The 13,991-nt window shown below is 45.2% G+C and overlaps 2 protein-coding genes across 2 annotated transcripts in view; both read left to right on the top strand.

The window, feature by feature from the left end:
* The window catches only part of espn (espin), a 58,135-nt gene that overhangs the window by 38,224 nt on the left and 5,920 nt on the right, over positions 1–13,991 (top strand). Inside the window, 4 exon segments of the mRNA XM_048241189.1 lie at positions 2,067–2,139; positions 3,329–3,633; positions 6,089–6,234; positions 7,680–8,030. Of these exon segments, the coding sequence (XP_048097146.1) occupies positions 2,067–2,139; positions 3,329–3,633; positions 6,089–6,234; positions 7,680–8,030 (875 nt within the window).
* On the top strand, positions 9,867–13,047 carry LOC125293308 (espin-like protein). The gene has a single exon (XM_048241174.1). The coding sequence runs from the start codon at positions 10,036–10,038 to the stop codon at positions 11,935–11,937; it is 1,902 nt and encodes a 633-aa protein (XP_048097131.1). The 5' UTR covers positions 9,867–10,035; the 3' UTR covers positions 11,938–13,047.

Below are 13,991 nucleotides of genomic sequence, written 5' to 3'. Positions count from 1 at the left end.
AGTATCAGATCATTTGTATCTGCTGTGCCCTGTCAGTTTATTCTTTCTCCTATAAAGTGACATTCAGCACATGTGGCAGTTCTTTGGTAGTTCAGATGCTCCTGCTCAGCACCTGTGTGTTTGTGTGTGTGTGTGTGTGTGTGTGTGTGTGTGTGTGTGTGTGTGTGTGTGTGTGTGTGTGTGTGTTCAACCTTAGCAAAAGGACCTGCCAGCTTTCACTTGTGTCTTTCCCAATAATGTGTGGACAAATAATTGACAGTCAGCTAAAGGCACTGTGCCTTTGACAGACACCTGCCATAGCCTTCGAAAAGCCTGACCAATTTATCAAGATCTATATGTCATATACACACTTACATACAACTGTGATTTTCTTTTTGCATTATACATGGACATAAAACTGAAGTGGTTTAGAGCCTGCTATGCTTGTTGATCCAATGGGGCTAGAGAGACAGCCAACTGTGTGTGTGTGTGTGTGTGTGTTAGCTAAGTGTGTGAGGAGTGCTGCAGCTCTGCGGCTGAGTCTCTGGGTGCGCGCAGACGGTGTGAATCTTTGACGTGAAGTGGCAACGCTGCGCCAGGCTGGACTGGTAAACATGAGCTGAGTCTGGCTGCCCTCGTCCAAAATTTATACCCCGGGGGGCTACCGTTACCTCCTGTGCAGGTTTAGGGTTCAGCCTTCCATTTGCCTAATTGGCCCATTTCCTCGAAAAGCTCATCTTCATTCGTAACATGCAAAAGAACTTATATTATTAGATATTCTGGGCATTGTGGTTATGTAAATAGGGTTGTAAAACTTTGTATCAAAACCAAACTGGTTTCTTTCTGTTCAACTAAGTGCAGTATTGGAGCTCTGATGAGCATGATGCTGATTCATGTCTCAATATGTGAATTGCTATTTAAACAAATTAACCTGCATTGCTTTCATTGTCAAGGTTACTTGACTTTTACAGGGATTTTATGATGTATTTTACAACAGTCAGAACTAAGTCAGAAGTCAAACGTGTCTTGTGGATTACTAAAACATTGTGTGTGTGTGTGTGTTTGTGTGTGTGTGTGTGTGTGTGTGTGTGTGTGTGTGTGTGTGTGTGTATGTGTCCTTGAGGCCTTTTTAATTTAGAGGTTAGTTTGTAAAACCGCCTAACGACCACACCATTATTGAATCCGCAGTCTCAGAATGCGGTGTGCTCTCTAGTGCAGTATGAACAGTATTTCACTGTGTCTTGTCCAGGACCATCCTATTTGCCTTGTTCAGCGTGTGCATTGTTTGAATGGGGGGGGGGTGTGTGCTGTCATTCACTAACTGGCATGCTGTTCCATTCTGTCTGATCTGCTCTGCTCTCTTCTCTTCTCTCCTCTCTGTCCTTTCCTTGTGTGTGCGGAACAACCCTTTTATCCTATTCACCCACCTGTCATCCCCTCCACGCTCTCTTCCTCTGACTGGAACACCTGTCTGTCTGTTTACATTCCACCTCTTCACTTCCTCCTCTGTTTGCCCTCCGTCTCTCTCTTTCTCTGTCTCTCTGTCTGTCTATCTCTATCTTTGTCTGTCTATCTCTCTCTTTCTCTGTCTCTCTGTCTGTCTATCTCTATCTTTGTCTGTCTATCTCTCTCTTTCTCTGTCTTTCTGACTGTCTATCTCTCTTTCCTTGTCTCTATCTCTCTTTCCTTGTCTCTGTCTATCTCTCTTTCCTTGTCTCTGTCTATCTGTCTTTCTCTGTCTCTCTGTCTGTCTATCTGTCTATCTCTCTTTCTTCCTTTCCCCCTCTCTCTGATTTGTTCTATATTGTTTTTCTTTTCTCCTTTCCTGTGTTCCTTTCTTCCACTATCTCTCCTCTGCTGTTCTCTCATTTTATCATGTGGGCCCCCCCCCACCCCCACTTTGACTCTTCTTTATCTCCCTGTGCTCTTCACTGTCACTCTCTTTTCTTCTCGCCTCATGTCCTCCTGTCTCCTCTTTGATCTCCTCCACTCTCCCCCTCTCTCTTCCTCTCCTCTGCTTCTCTCGTCTCTCCCTTTCTTCTCTTGTTTGTTTTTATATGTGTCCTTGTCCTCCACCTGTCCTGAAGGAGGGGATGTGTCTTCTGCTCACCTGCTCCCCTCCACACCTGCTCCGGAGTCCTTCAGGCAGATGAAGAGTGAGTATCCATACACACCCCTACCTCCACTGGGTTTCTTGGGCAGGGAGAGTCCCCCCTCTCTTTCCCATAATCATCCATCACTCCTGTGTCATATCCTCATATACATGTTCATATAGGGAACAGGGAAAAGGCAGAATGGTACTGGGAGTGGGCGGAGTCCCCCAGTTTTCTATACCACCCAGCACTCTCTTTTTACAGTTTTTCTCAGTCGCTTTGGTGCTTTTCTCACATCACTATTAACATTTGCACAGCAGTTAGTGCAATTCTCAAAACAATTAGTGCAAACTGCAAAACATAGTGGATGACCTGCAAAAGCATGTCACTTGCTCAAAATGGATAGTCCATTCCTCAAAAGCAGGTATTCATGTCAATTAAACTGTCAGTGTCATCAAAATTAGAAGTCTTGACACCATCGTTTATGAACAAGATAGTCAAATGGCTTTGTCATGTTATCATTATGACAGTTCTCTCAGTGTTTTCCAATGCAAAAAAAGGTCAGAACTCGGTGACACTACCTGAACATGCTCAAGACAGCACTATACAGCACTTGCACAGCCATTTAAAAACTACAGTAAAGTTACACATTGCTGTAGTTAGGTGAGTAAGTGAGTACAAGACACTGAATATGTACATTTTTACTGTATGCTCTTTGCAATTCTACAGCATTGTGACAGAATTTGATAACTAGTTCAACAATTTTGTATGTAATGACTCAAGCAATGAAATGAAGACTATTAGTTTTATTGGGAACGACTATTCAGCATTCATAGGTTTAGTTAATTTTGACTGACATGACATAAGCAAATGATAATGTTAAAAAACAGCAGAGAATTGTATGAAAGCAACTGATACATGTCCAAAAGTATTTGCAATTTGTTCAGAGGAAGGAGAAATTGCTACTATGATGTGCACAAATGACTAAATGTTGTGGAGGTTGAACTATTTCATTCTGATCTGAAAAAGCACCAAAGCGACTGAGAAAAACTGTATCCTCAGCAGTCAGAATGAGGAGGAAGGAAAAAGACTAAATATGGAAAAATATGAAAGAGACCACTATGGCCTCTATAGGTGACGGCAGTGTCCTTCTCTATGGGAGAAGGCCTGTGTGAAGTTAGTGTTGACATTCTTGTTAATGTTGACTGAGTAAAAGAAAAACTGAAGATTTAGAAAGGCCAGCCTTGAATGGCAAGTAGTTTCAGCGGTGAGCCTTTTGGCTCCCCACCCATTGACCTGCCCGGCTGGGCAAGGTTCACCTGTCCGAGGCGCTCCTCCTCCCAGCCACCTGGTACGGCCGGACTCTCTGGCTCACGCCCACACCTTAAAGCTGGCCTCGCGGCTGCGCGCCAAAGCACAGCACAACACAGCACAGGCACATCTGCACCGAGGACCATGCCGCTGTTCCCATCCGTCTCGCTCTGCTCCGACTCACCCGGGATGGCCACCAGGGCAGACCCAAGGCTGGCCATGACCATCTCCTCGGAGCTGAACCCTGACGGTAGGGGAGGTCTAGGTTGTGGTAGGAAGATGATCAATTGAGGACATTATATAGATTCTTGATATACAGTACATAAACCATAGGAGACGATGATGATGACAATGATTCAAGGGCCATAATCTATGTTTTTGAAATAATTGAGTTGATTCCCTCTAGGGATGCAACAAGTAATCGATTAATTGGTTAGTTGTCAACTATCAAATTGATAGCCAACTATTTTGGGAATCGATTCATTGGTTTTGGTCATTTTTTAAAAAGAAACAGCCTCAAAATGTGTTGATTTCAGCTTCCTAAACTTGTATATTTCTGCTTTACGTACTCCTTTATGACAGTGAACAAATAGGTTTGGCATGTGGACAAAACAAGGTTTTTGAGAGCAACATCTTGGGCTTAGAGGAACACCTGTTTATCACCATTTTCTGACATTTTATCCATTAACTAATCTTGAAAATAATCAACAGATTAACCAACAGTGAAGCCAATCGTTAGTTGCAGCCCTAATATACACACTAAATACTTTGAAGCCAAATTGGCTCCAACCTGTAGAGTAACTTTCTGTGTGTTCCAACACAAAATGGTTTGTAGATGTTGATAGAAGTAGGAATGTTGGTTGTGTCATCGGGCTCTGCAAAAGTTTGCGTGGAGTTTGTGTGCCTGGCAACTCTCTTGATGGTTGGTGTTTTGTGATAATGTGTGTTTGGCCACATTGCTTACTGCTTGTTTACTTTGTGTGCGTATGTGTGTGTGTGTGTGTACGTATGTGTGTGTGTTTGTGTGCATTTGTGTGTGAGTGCGAGTATGTTTGTGTGTGTGTGTGTGTGTGAACTCTTTCTTAATCCCAGGGCGAACAGTGGCACTGTCCCCTGTGTGTGTGTGTGTGTGAGAGAGAGAGAGAGAGAGAGAGAGAGAGAGAGAGAGAGAGAGAGAGAGAGAGAGAGAGAGAAAAGAACCGAGAGGGGGGTGAAAGCCTGGACTTAAATCCATTCCCAATTTGGCAGCCGTTCTCTGTCACTGTCAATTACCACTGATTCCTTTAGAGTTCCCCTAACTGCACCGGGCCTTTAAGAGTTACTCTCACCCGCTCAGCCCATAGATGCAGGGGACTGGGTGAGAGAGAGGGAGAGGGAGAGGGGAAGAGAGGGAGAGAGGGCGTGAGGAAATGAGACAGAGAGGGAGGGAGTGAGAGAGGGCAGCCAGGCAGTGAAGCAGTCAGTGTGGTGCCATTGCTTGACGCTAAGAAGATCTCTCCTCAGGTATGAAGGCAGGAATGATGCATCGATAGAGCGTTGAGTGTGCAAGGGTGTCTTTTTTTGAAAAAGGAAAAAAAACACAGGAGATATCCAGTAACAGCAACAGGTGATGTATCTGTCTGCTTTCAACTAAATCTAAACTTTTTGTGTTTGAAATGAAAGTCATTCAGTGTGATGTAAGCAGGAGATGCAGAGAGATGCTGTGTACTGTCAAGTGTTTGTTCAGTCTCTGATAGCACCTGTTTTCTGACCTCAGGTAGCCTAGCTGTGTGACGTACTTTACTATTGATATATGCATTATATATGACTGGCGGGTCTAGTCCAGCTTATTCTCTTTGTGCTGTTTTTAATTTGAGTTATTCATTGTTAAATGTTATGGAATCGAATATGGGCATGCAATGCCTCAGTTCTTGGTTCCAAGATTGTGTTCTGCCTTCCTTGATGAGGGAGTTTGTGGTGTTGAAATACGTATTAAAAGTTCTTAGACAGTAAGACTGAGGTAAAGCGATACTTGTGTATGTCAGTATTTTCATAGGAACAGTTTAGCAGTGTTCTATGTTTCATGGTGTGCTGAATTGTGAAACAAGTGCCTTTTGTTGTGAGAATTATAAATTAACACTGAATAAAGCCAGATTTCAGAGCACTGTTATGCATAAGCAGATTATGATTTGGAAGCGTGTGGCAGTGTCCTTTATTACAGTCTATTCTGGAAAAGTCCAAGGCGATTATATTTTTAAAATGGTTAATCGGCATCAGACTTACGCATCACTGCCACCTCAAATTCAACTGAAATTCAACTGACATATTGAGTTTTGCTCTCTTTCCATTAGTTTGCATTGTGTGTGTGTGTCAGAAAATAATATGTGGAGGCGCGTTATGGACTTCACCTCCTGTTTAACTTTGAAAGGGATTATATATTCTGCTGCTCCTCTCGTGCCCCGGTAACAGATACCGGTCATTAACTGTGTGATGTGGCTGTGTATGTGTAGGCGCACTATTGTGCCATTTGTTTGGTGCTCTGTCCTTGTCCCCCATCACCCTCGGCCGGACGGATGAAATATTTAACCGCGTGGCGCTTCTTTCTGTCCAGTGCTGTCAGTCAGCGGGCCAGGCACTCTCTTTCATTCCCTCTCTTTCCCCCTCTCTCTCTCTCCCTCTCTCTCGCGCGCTCTTGGGCTCACTTTCCCCTCCATCTTTTGTCTCAGGTTCGAAATCCTTCAACATGATGTCCCCCACTGGTGACAATACAGAGCTGTTGGCTGAAATTAAAGCGGGGAAGAGCCTGAAGCCAACGCCCCAGAGCAAAGGATACACCACCGTCTTCTCCAACAGTGGCCCAGGAGGCCCCAATGTAGGTCCTGCTACACACACACACACACACACACACACACACACACACACACACACACACACACACACACACACACACAAGCACACAAACACACACACAGTAAATACATATACGCTTACATGCACATTCAATACTTGGGTGAATTAGTATGTTTAAAGTGGATGAGGTAAATCCCAAATGAGGCAGGAATGGACAGAACAATGAGCTAAAGCACAAACATGAACTGTTCAGCTGAATAGCTGAATAGAGAGAATGGGAAGATTGAGTGCACTGATGAAACTGATGGATTTGATGGAGTTATGAATGGATTGCTTAAGTCTGTGCAAATAAGCCTAGCGTAGCTGCTAACAGTATTTGAACAGCGCGGAGCTGGGAGCTCACCGAATGACGTTGGACAGGCTGGGCAGCACAGGGTGACCTCAGCAGAATGGGTTTGCTTAGAGCTGACCAGATGACTGCTGTTTATTTGTCATGCCAACCAGGTTTGCCTCCTTAGATACTGACATAAGAGGTCCGCATGAAGTCATCAGTATATCCCACAAAGCTATGTGACAGTGTGAGAGCCTAGTCAGATCCAATCCCTTAAGGCTTGTCTCGGCCCTGGCTTTCATTCCTCCATCCATTTAGTTCAGTATTTATCATGGCAACAGTGGTATATTATAGTGGTATATTTGGCTGTTTTCCTACTAAGATGATGAGACTGAGCTGCATCATTCCACTCCATCATTTAGACTTTTTAGAAACATTAGGATCTGTGAACACAGCACAGATTGTATAGCTTAACTCATCACAGAATTTGAAGCTGAGTTGGCCCTCAGTCCCTACAGCGTGAGCACATGAACCCAGTGAGCCGTCACCAAGGCTGCTCACACAACAAAAGGGTCGCGTTGCGTGATTAATTTGACATCAGTGCACCAGCTGGAAGTTTCACTGTCATCATTACTGATAACTCAGAGGTAACATTTCTAAAGACAATTTATCTTCAATTTCAATTAACAGGGGAAGCGGTATATTAACCAGAGACGATTATCTGAGAGGGTAATTTTTTCTTTTGTTACAATGTATGCATCCAGTTATTCCAATCAAAAAGACATTTGCCGTATTAAATTACTAATCAGGTTCGTTAGCCACTACTCACACTTTTTTCCCCCTTTCTCAAGTGTCACTTTAAACTTGCCATTTCTTTAATCATGACTAATCAAGAACAGTCAGATTCTCTTGATTCTCACAGATTCAGGTCACTCTATTAATGCATTTTCTGTGCTTTCTTACTGGGTGTAAAACTCACTGTTGGATGGCTGTTAACCTCCATTTGTCTCACTTTGCTTCTTGTGTCTCATCATTGCATTTCTTTCAAGCTCTTAATCAGTCTTTGACCGTGCAGATATTCATGTGGCATTTAGACACTCAACCTGACACTTTTTTCCTGTCCAATCCTGTTCCAGCCTGACAGCCCGACATCGCCGCCTCAGACCCGCGCCGCCCAATCAGCAAAGCCCTCCTCCCCGTCCCCGCCCCCTTCCAACTCTCCTACTCCCACCCCCAGCCATGCCAGCTCTTCCAGCTCGTCCTCTGCGGCCAAGGGCCTGACGTCCTCCCCCAGCTGCGAGCAGCTGCCGCCGACGGTCAACGGCACGGCGGGCTCGGGGCAGCAGCGCAAGACCAGCCTGGTGGACGTGGAGGCGCTGGTGCCCACCCACGACGAGCAGGGCCGCGCCATCCCCGAGTGGAAGCGGCAGGTGATGGTGCGCAAGCTGCAGGTCAAGATGCAGGAGGAGGAGGAGCACAAGCGCAAGGTAAGCCCAGTCCAGCGGAGACGGCTGTGCCCAGGTGTGCCCCTACGTCTGCCCGCCAGCAGCGCGTGGCCCTGACCGAGATTTTTACAAGCTTTTTACAAACAACAACAAAACATTTTATGAGGGTGGGGGTTAATGAGGATAAATGTCATCCATTTCTGACCAAATCACTATATACATCAGTACATATTTGGGAGATGACTCAAAAGACTCAGTTGTGGCCAGGCACTAATTAAGATGGCAAGATTACACTTTTGCAGTGTGTGAGAAGTCACAGATATCCTCCCATTGACAAAAGGTCAAGCTTCATTCTGATCCAAACTGTAATGTAAAGCATAACAAATCCACAGCTGATGAAAAGGGAGGATAACTGAGTAGCAGTGTGTGTGTGTGTGTGTGTGTTTGTGTGTGTGTGTGTGTGTGTGTGTGTGTGTGTGTGTGTGTGTGTGTGTGTGTGGTTGCATGATGCTATGAGTTTCTTTTTGCATGTACAATGTTTGTCATTTCGAATTTCTTAGACCTCTACTTAGTGAACTTTTCATTGGCTCTCACTGACTTTCACCGTCTTAGATGTTCAAAATGGCAGAGCTAAACCAAGTTTACACCCGTTCCTGTTCTCATGTGGCCTACCACAGGTGTCATGTCTGTTGATGTAAAGGATATTGTGTGCTCTTGTTGAAGTTAAAGTCTGGCCTTGGCTATCGTTTGACCAGAAGGTCAGAAGTTCTTTCCCACAAGAGAAAGGACAGCAGACTCAAATTGCCTTTTACTGTACTGTATGGTAGCCTCCATTTCCTTGTTGCCTGATGTTTGTTTGTCGTATTTGTTTACTGGCGTTAGTAGCACTGGTACAGTCTGTGCTTATGTTTAGCACAACTGTTTACTCTATAATGTAGTCTGATCTAATTGGCCAACTTCAGTGCATTGTTTCGTAGCTGATGTATCTTTAATAGAGTCATTATTACCACATCACAGTGCTTGGAAGCGCTGGTAGGCAGCTCTGAAGAGTTTGCTTTCCCTAAAGGGGCAGGTTAGTTTGCTCTGCTTATTAATGTGCTAAACATTGCCAGGCTCATTTGGACTTTGTGTGTAAGCTGCTATGTGATACCAGTCTTGCGGTGGCTGAGTTTTGAGGCTCTAGTTCCGTTTTCCTCCTTTTGCATGTTTGCTGTGTCTGCTGTTCTGCTTGGTGTGATTTGGCTCATATGGTTTGACTGGATTTGGAGTGTGACATTAATGCTTTGAGACAACACTGCCCATTCCAGCTCTGGCCTTGTTACCTTCATACTGTTCCAAACACGAGTTACTGAATGATCAGTCATTGAGAGCAGACACTCATGTGGCCAGGACTAGGGGATGTTGCACTGGAGTTCTAAGTTGTTACATGGTTATTCAGTGGTGTGATGTGAGGGCCTAAGTCACTTAGTCACTTAATGTGTGCAGTGTTTCTGGAACACAGGCTGCCATATTGGTCCATGCACCCCCCACCAACCCCCCCAAATGCCTTCATTTGCTCACTGCAGGGTTACAACTGCTCACTCTAATTAAGAAAGCAGCTTTTATAACTCTCACCATTTCAATCATCATCAATCAAAAAGCAGCACCAAAAAAAGAATAAATCAAACCTAGCTATACTTTAGTGGTGACCCAAACCTCTCTGCTTTTAATAAACACCTATTTGCACAAGAAGGCAATAATTATTCAAATTTATTCTCAGTTGTTGCTCCTCAGGTCACTTCAGTGAACGTGGCCCTAGTAGGCCAGTGCCATTGCACCACTAAATCCATGTAAGCATGTTTGGGGTGAAGACAAGTTGACCATGCACCAGAGAGCCTGGACCAGCAACCTTGAGGAACCATCTCCCCTTCCTTCCTTCTTTTTTTGCACCCCTCTTTTTCTCCTTTTGATCCCTCTGATCTAGTTTGCTGCAAGTGAATACTACCCACACCAAGACTGGCACTACTCTTACGTCCACAACGCCATCCTGGGGCCCTTCGGGGAGCTGATGACGGAGGCCGACCTCCTCCGCATCGAGCGGCAGATTGAGAACCTGACAGTCATGCACAAGGTGACGGAGGTGGAGCGAGAGCTGGAGCAGCTGGAGCAGGAGCTCCACCAGCTGCTGCCAGTGTCGGCGGCGCTGAACCGCGAGCACTTCTCCGTCAACCCCAAGCAGGTCCACGGGCAGGCGGAGGACCTGCCCGCCTGGTGCAGCAAGATCTCCACCTTGCTGAAGAGCATGGCTATCCTGCTGGCCACCCTCGGAGGAAAGGAGATAGACATTCTGGATCTGTTCGCTCCAGGGTACACACACAAGGACGCAAAGAGCTTGATCAAAGCAGGGCAGGGCGGGTCGGCGGCGGCCTCCGGAAACATCGGACGGTCACAGTCCTTCTCCACTCGTGAGGAGGTGGAGAAGGAGATCAGGCAGTGTGGTGTGTCTGTGAAGAATCTGAAAGCCAACTACGAGGTGCAGAGCCAGTCCAAGTACGAGGACGACAACAGGAACAGAGTGTACAGGCGCAAAATGTCGCTACCTGTGGTCAGTGAGTCCAGTTTCCATGCAGAGCCCATCCTTGAGGATGAACTGACGCTCTCTCCAGCCGAGATGCAGTCGAGCAGCATCAATAGTCCTCCTGCATCAGATTTGGAGGCAAACCCTCGTTTCGTAGATGAACCTCTCATCATACCAACCTACGTGCCTCCCACATATACAAATTCAAGTGGCACAACCCAGGGGGACACGCAACATGTAAATGGCATCCATAACTCAGGAGACCCAGTACTGAACTCGGATCAGTCAACACGGAGCCTAGAGGTGCAAACAGACCTGAGCTATGTGCAAGAGTGTATTGAAATGCGCAAAGAACGCATTGTCTTCCTCTTTTTGGAGCACTGGAGGAAATACACCATATCAGAATCCTACAGGCCCAAGTGCAGGTCCAACCATCTTGGAGTGGGGCAAGAGTACCAGCGCTACGACCGCAACCTGCCAGAGATGGATGGTAGCCTGCAGAGTGAGGATGATAAGCTGCTGTACTTTATGAAGCAGAGGCAGGTGGTGGGCAACCTCCTGGGCCACTGGAGAACCATCATGAGTCAGGTGCCCACGCGCCAGATCCGCAGGCTCAGCCGAGCGCAGATGATCTACTGGCCCGAGCACTTCCTCCCCTTCATCAACGGGGCGCCCGTCGACTACGACAGCCTGACCCTCGACCTTTTTATGCTTGGCTACTTCCAGCTGCTGGAGATGAACATGTCTCGCAGCGAGAGGAAGTTCCGGCACCTGCTGTGCTACGAGATGTTCGACCGGCTTGGCAGTCACAGCTGGGAGCAGATCCGATGGTTCCACCGTGATGTCATGGAGAACATTGAGCGAGGGCGGCGGAGTTGGTCCGACAGCTTTGAGGACATCAAAGTAAAGCATTTTGGAGATTCCCCTGATGGCGGAGGGTTGCTGAGTGGCTCGGAGATTGTCCTTCCACCTGAGTTACTGAAAGAGTGGCAGGAGCAAACTCCCACACCGGAACCTCCCCCTGCGCCACCCCAGGAAGTTGTGCAAAGCAATGAAGTGGCCTCAGTGAAAGACACCCCAAAGCATGACAGTCCAAACCCACCACCTCCGCCCCTCCCCCCTCCTCCAGACTCTCAGAGCACTGTGCAGGAACCCATGAAGGACTCTGAACCTGTGCCGGACAGCAAGGCGTCAGATAACACAACGCAGGTGCAGGTTATGGTGGAGAAAGCTACAGGTGAACCTGTACAAACGCCTCTTGAAGAGCCTAACGAAGACTCCATCCAGCTCATCTATGAGCTAAAAGAGTTTAGTAATGAGGAGATCATCAGATACATTGATCGCAGCTTTGCCTTTTGGAAGGAGAAAGAGGCAGAACTCTTTGATATCTAGCTTCAAAAAAAAAACTGAGGGAGAGGGAAAAAGCTACTGTTACGGGTGGCTCATGTTATCTAGGCTGCCCCTTGAAGTCGGTTCAAGAAGGGAGTCAGTGTCTGTTCTGGCGAGTGCCTTAAACACAGATCGAATGATCGGGTGATCAGGTGAACAGTATGACCAAGAAGGGCTACTATAATAGAAGTTCTTTATTTTAGCCAGGTGGAGGAAGTGTTTGAACAGCAGGCTACATATATGATGCATGTTCATCAATTATGAGGTATAGTTAGTAGTAAGTATAACAACTATACAGTTGTTATACTTTAGAGTATTAAACAATGCTAATTGGATACTTCCTCAGAAAAGCTGCTTCTCAGATCTGGTTTGATGGTAACTTTGATCACATATAATATTTCGATACTGATCATTTTGAGTAAATTAACCCTGGGGTGAGCAAAAGGAAGTACTTGCCTTCATTAAAGAGCAACAGCTGTTTTATTGTCATTGTTCATTAGGCACGAACGTGAATGAAAAATTATACCCTGAGATATTACCTTAAAAAAATCACAATACGTTACAAAAATATATTATATAAAGAAAACAAGTATTATTCTATTCCTTGAGTGATGCCATCATCAGATACACTAGGAATTACTCCTAAAACCAATTTGTTTTGAGGTATCTTTAACCTATTCACAAAGTCTCATGGACCGGATGGCATATATGCCTTTACAACATTGTGTCAAGTGTACTTTAGAGAGTTATATCACGGCACAATGATGCCATGGCTGAGGTATGCATGCAGCAGGCTACAAGGCGGACATTTGTTCAAGAGTTTGTAAGACTTTGATTGATTGATTGTGTGATTGATGGAGATAAAGGGTTTAAGTGTGTTCATGTTGATGAGATCATGTACTGTATTTCAGCGTCATGTATTTTTAAAGGAAGCACCTCAATTTGAGCTGTTTTGAGTACTGATTCATTTTCCAGGAAATAGTGCATCTGCTCTGGAGATCACATTTGAACCCTTTAGAATGTAGATCAGTGTGGATCTCAGCACAGAATGATTTTATTCTCACTTTTACGTTTGGTTGGACTAGGGTTTAACGTCGTGTAAATATTTTTGAATAAAACGGCTTTTGTGTGAAATGTTTCTATAAACAGTTTTTCAGTTCCATAGCAAGATAATAAAACTTCAAAACTCAAATATGTTTGGCTTGATAATTCTCAAAAGTACCACATAATTAAAATGCTATCATTATGACCGCTGCGCAATATAGGTTTAGTCAGATTTTTTTTTTTTTTTTTTTTTTTCGCATGTCGCAAATTTCCGTCAAGGATTCCCGGGACACTGAAAGACCGGGGTACACAAAACTTGGTGGGCATGTAACCCCATATGGATAGCATGGAACCATCGTTTTTCATTTTGATCTGTAGCCCCCCCGCTGGACTGCACCCCCCGAAAGGAGGGTAGGGCAGACACAGTTTTCTGTGAATATCTCGAGAACCGTAAGGTTTAGGAGGAACATTTTTTTGTATGTTGATCTCAAGGGGCCATGTCAACCCATTCCATAACCACTCATTTCATGTATAGCGCCACCTAGTTAAACACAAAAATGTAAAAATGAGGTGTTGTAATTGCAGGTATCTGTGACCTAACATAGTCAAAACTGCATGAAATTGGAAGTGTAGGATCATTATGACACCCTCTAAATGCACGCCAAGTTTCGTGGAATTCTGTTAATGGGGGGCCACACAATAAATTAATTTATGTTACTAGACACCAACTGGCCTGTAGGTGGCCGGAGACAGTTTTCTGTGAATATCTCGAGAACCGTAGGGCCTAGGAGGTCCACCTTTTTTGTATGTTGGTCTTAAGGGGGCATGTCAACCCATCCCATTACCACTTATTTCATGTATAGCGCCACCTAGTTAAAAATTAAAAAGCAGGTGTTTTCATCACAATATCTCTGGCTGATATGGTCAAAACTGCACGAAATTGAAAGTGTAGGATCATTATGACACCCTCCAAATGCATGCCAAGTTTTGTGAACTTTCGTTCATGGGGGGCC

The sequence above is a fragment of the Alosa alosa genome, chromosome 4 (assembly GCF_017589495.1).
Source record: "Alosa alosa isolate M-15738 ecotype Scorff River chromosome 4, AALO_Geno_1.1, whole genome shotgun sequence".
NCBI lineage: Eukaryota > Metazoa > Chordata > Actinopteri > Clupeiformes > Clupeidae > Alosa > Alosa alosa.
Note: the sequence above shows the minus strand (reverse complement) of the source record. Positions and strands in the feature narration are given on the sequence as shown.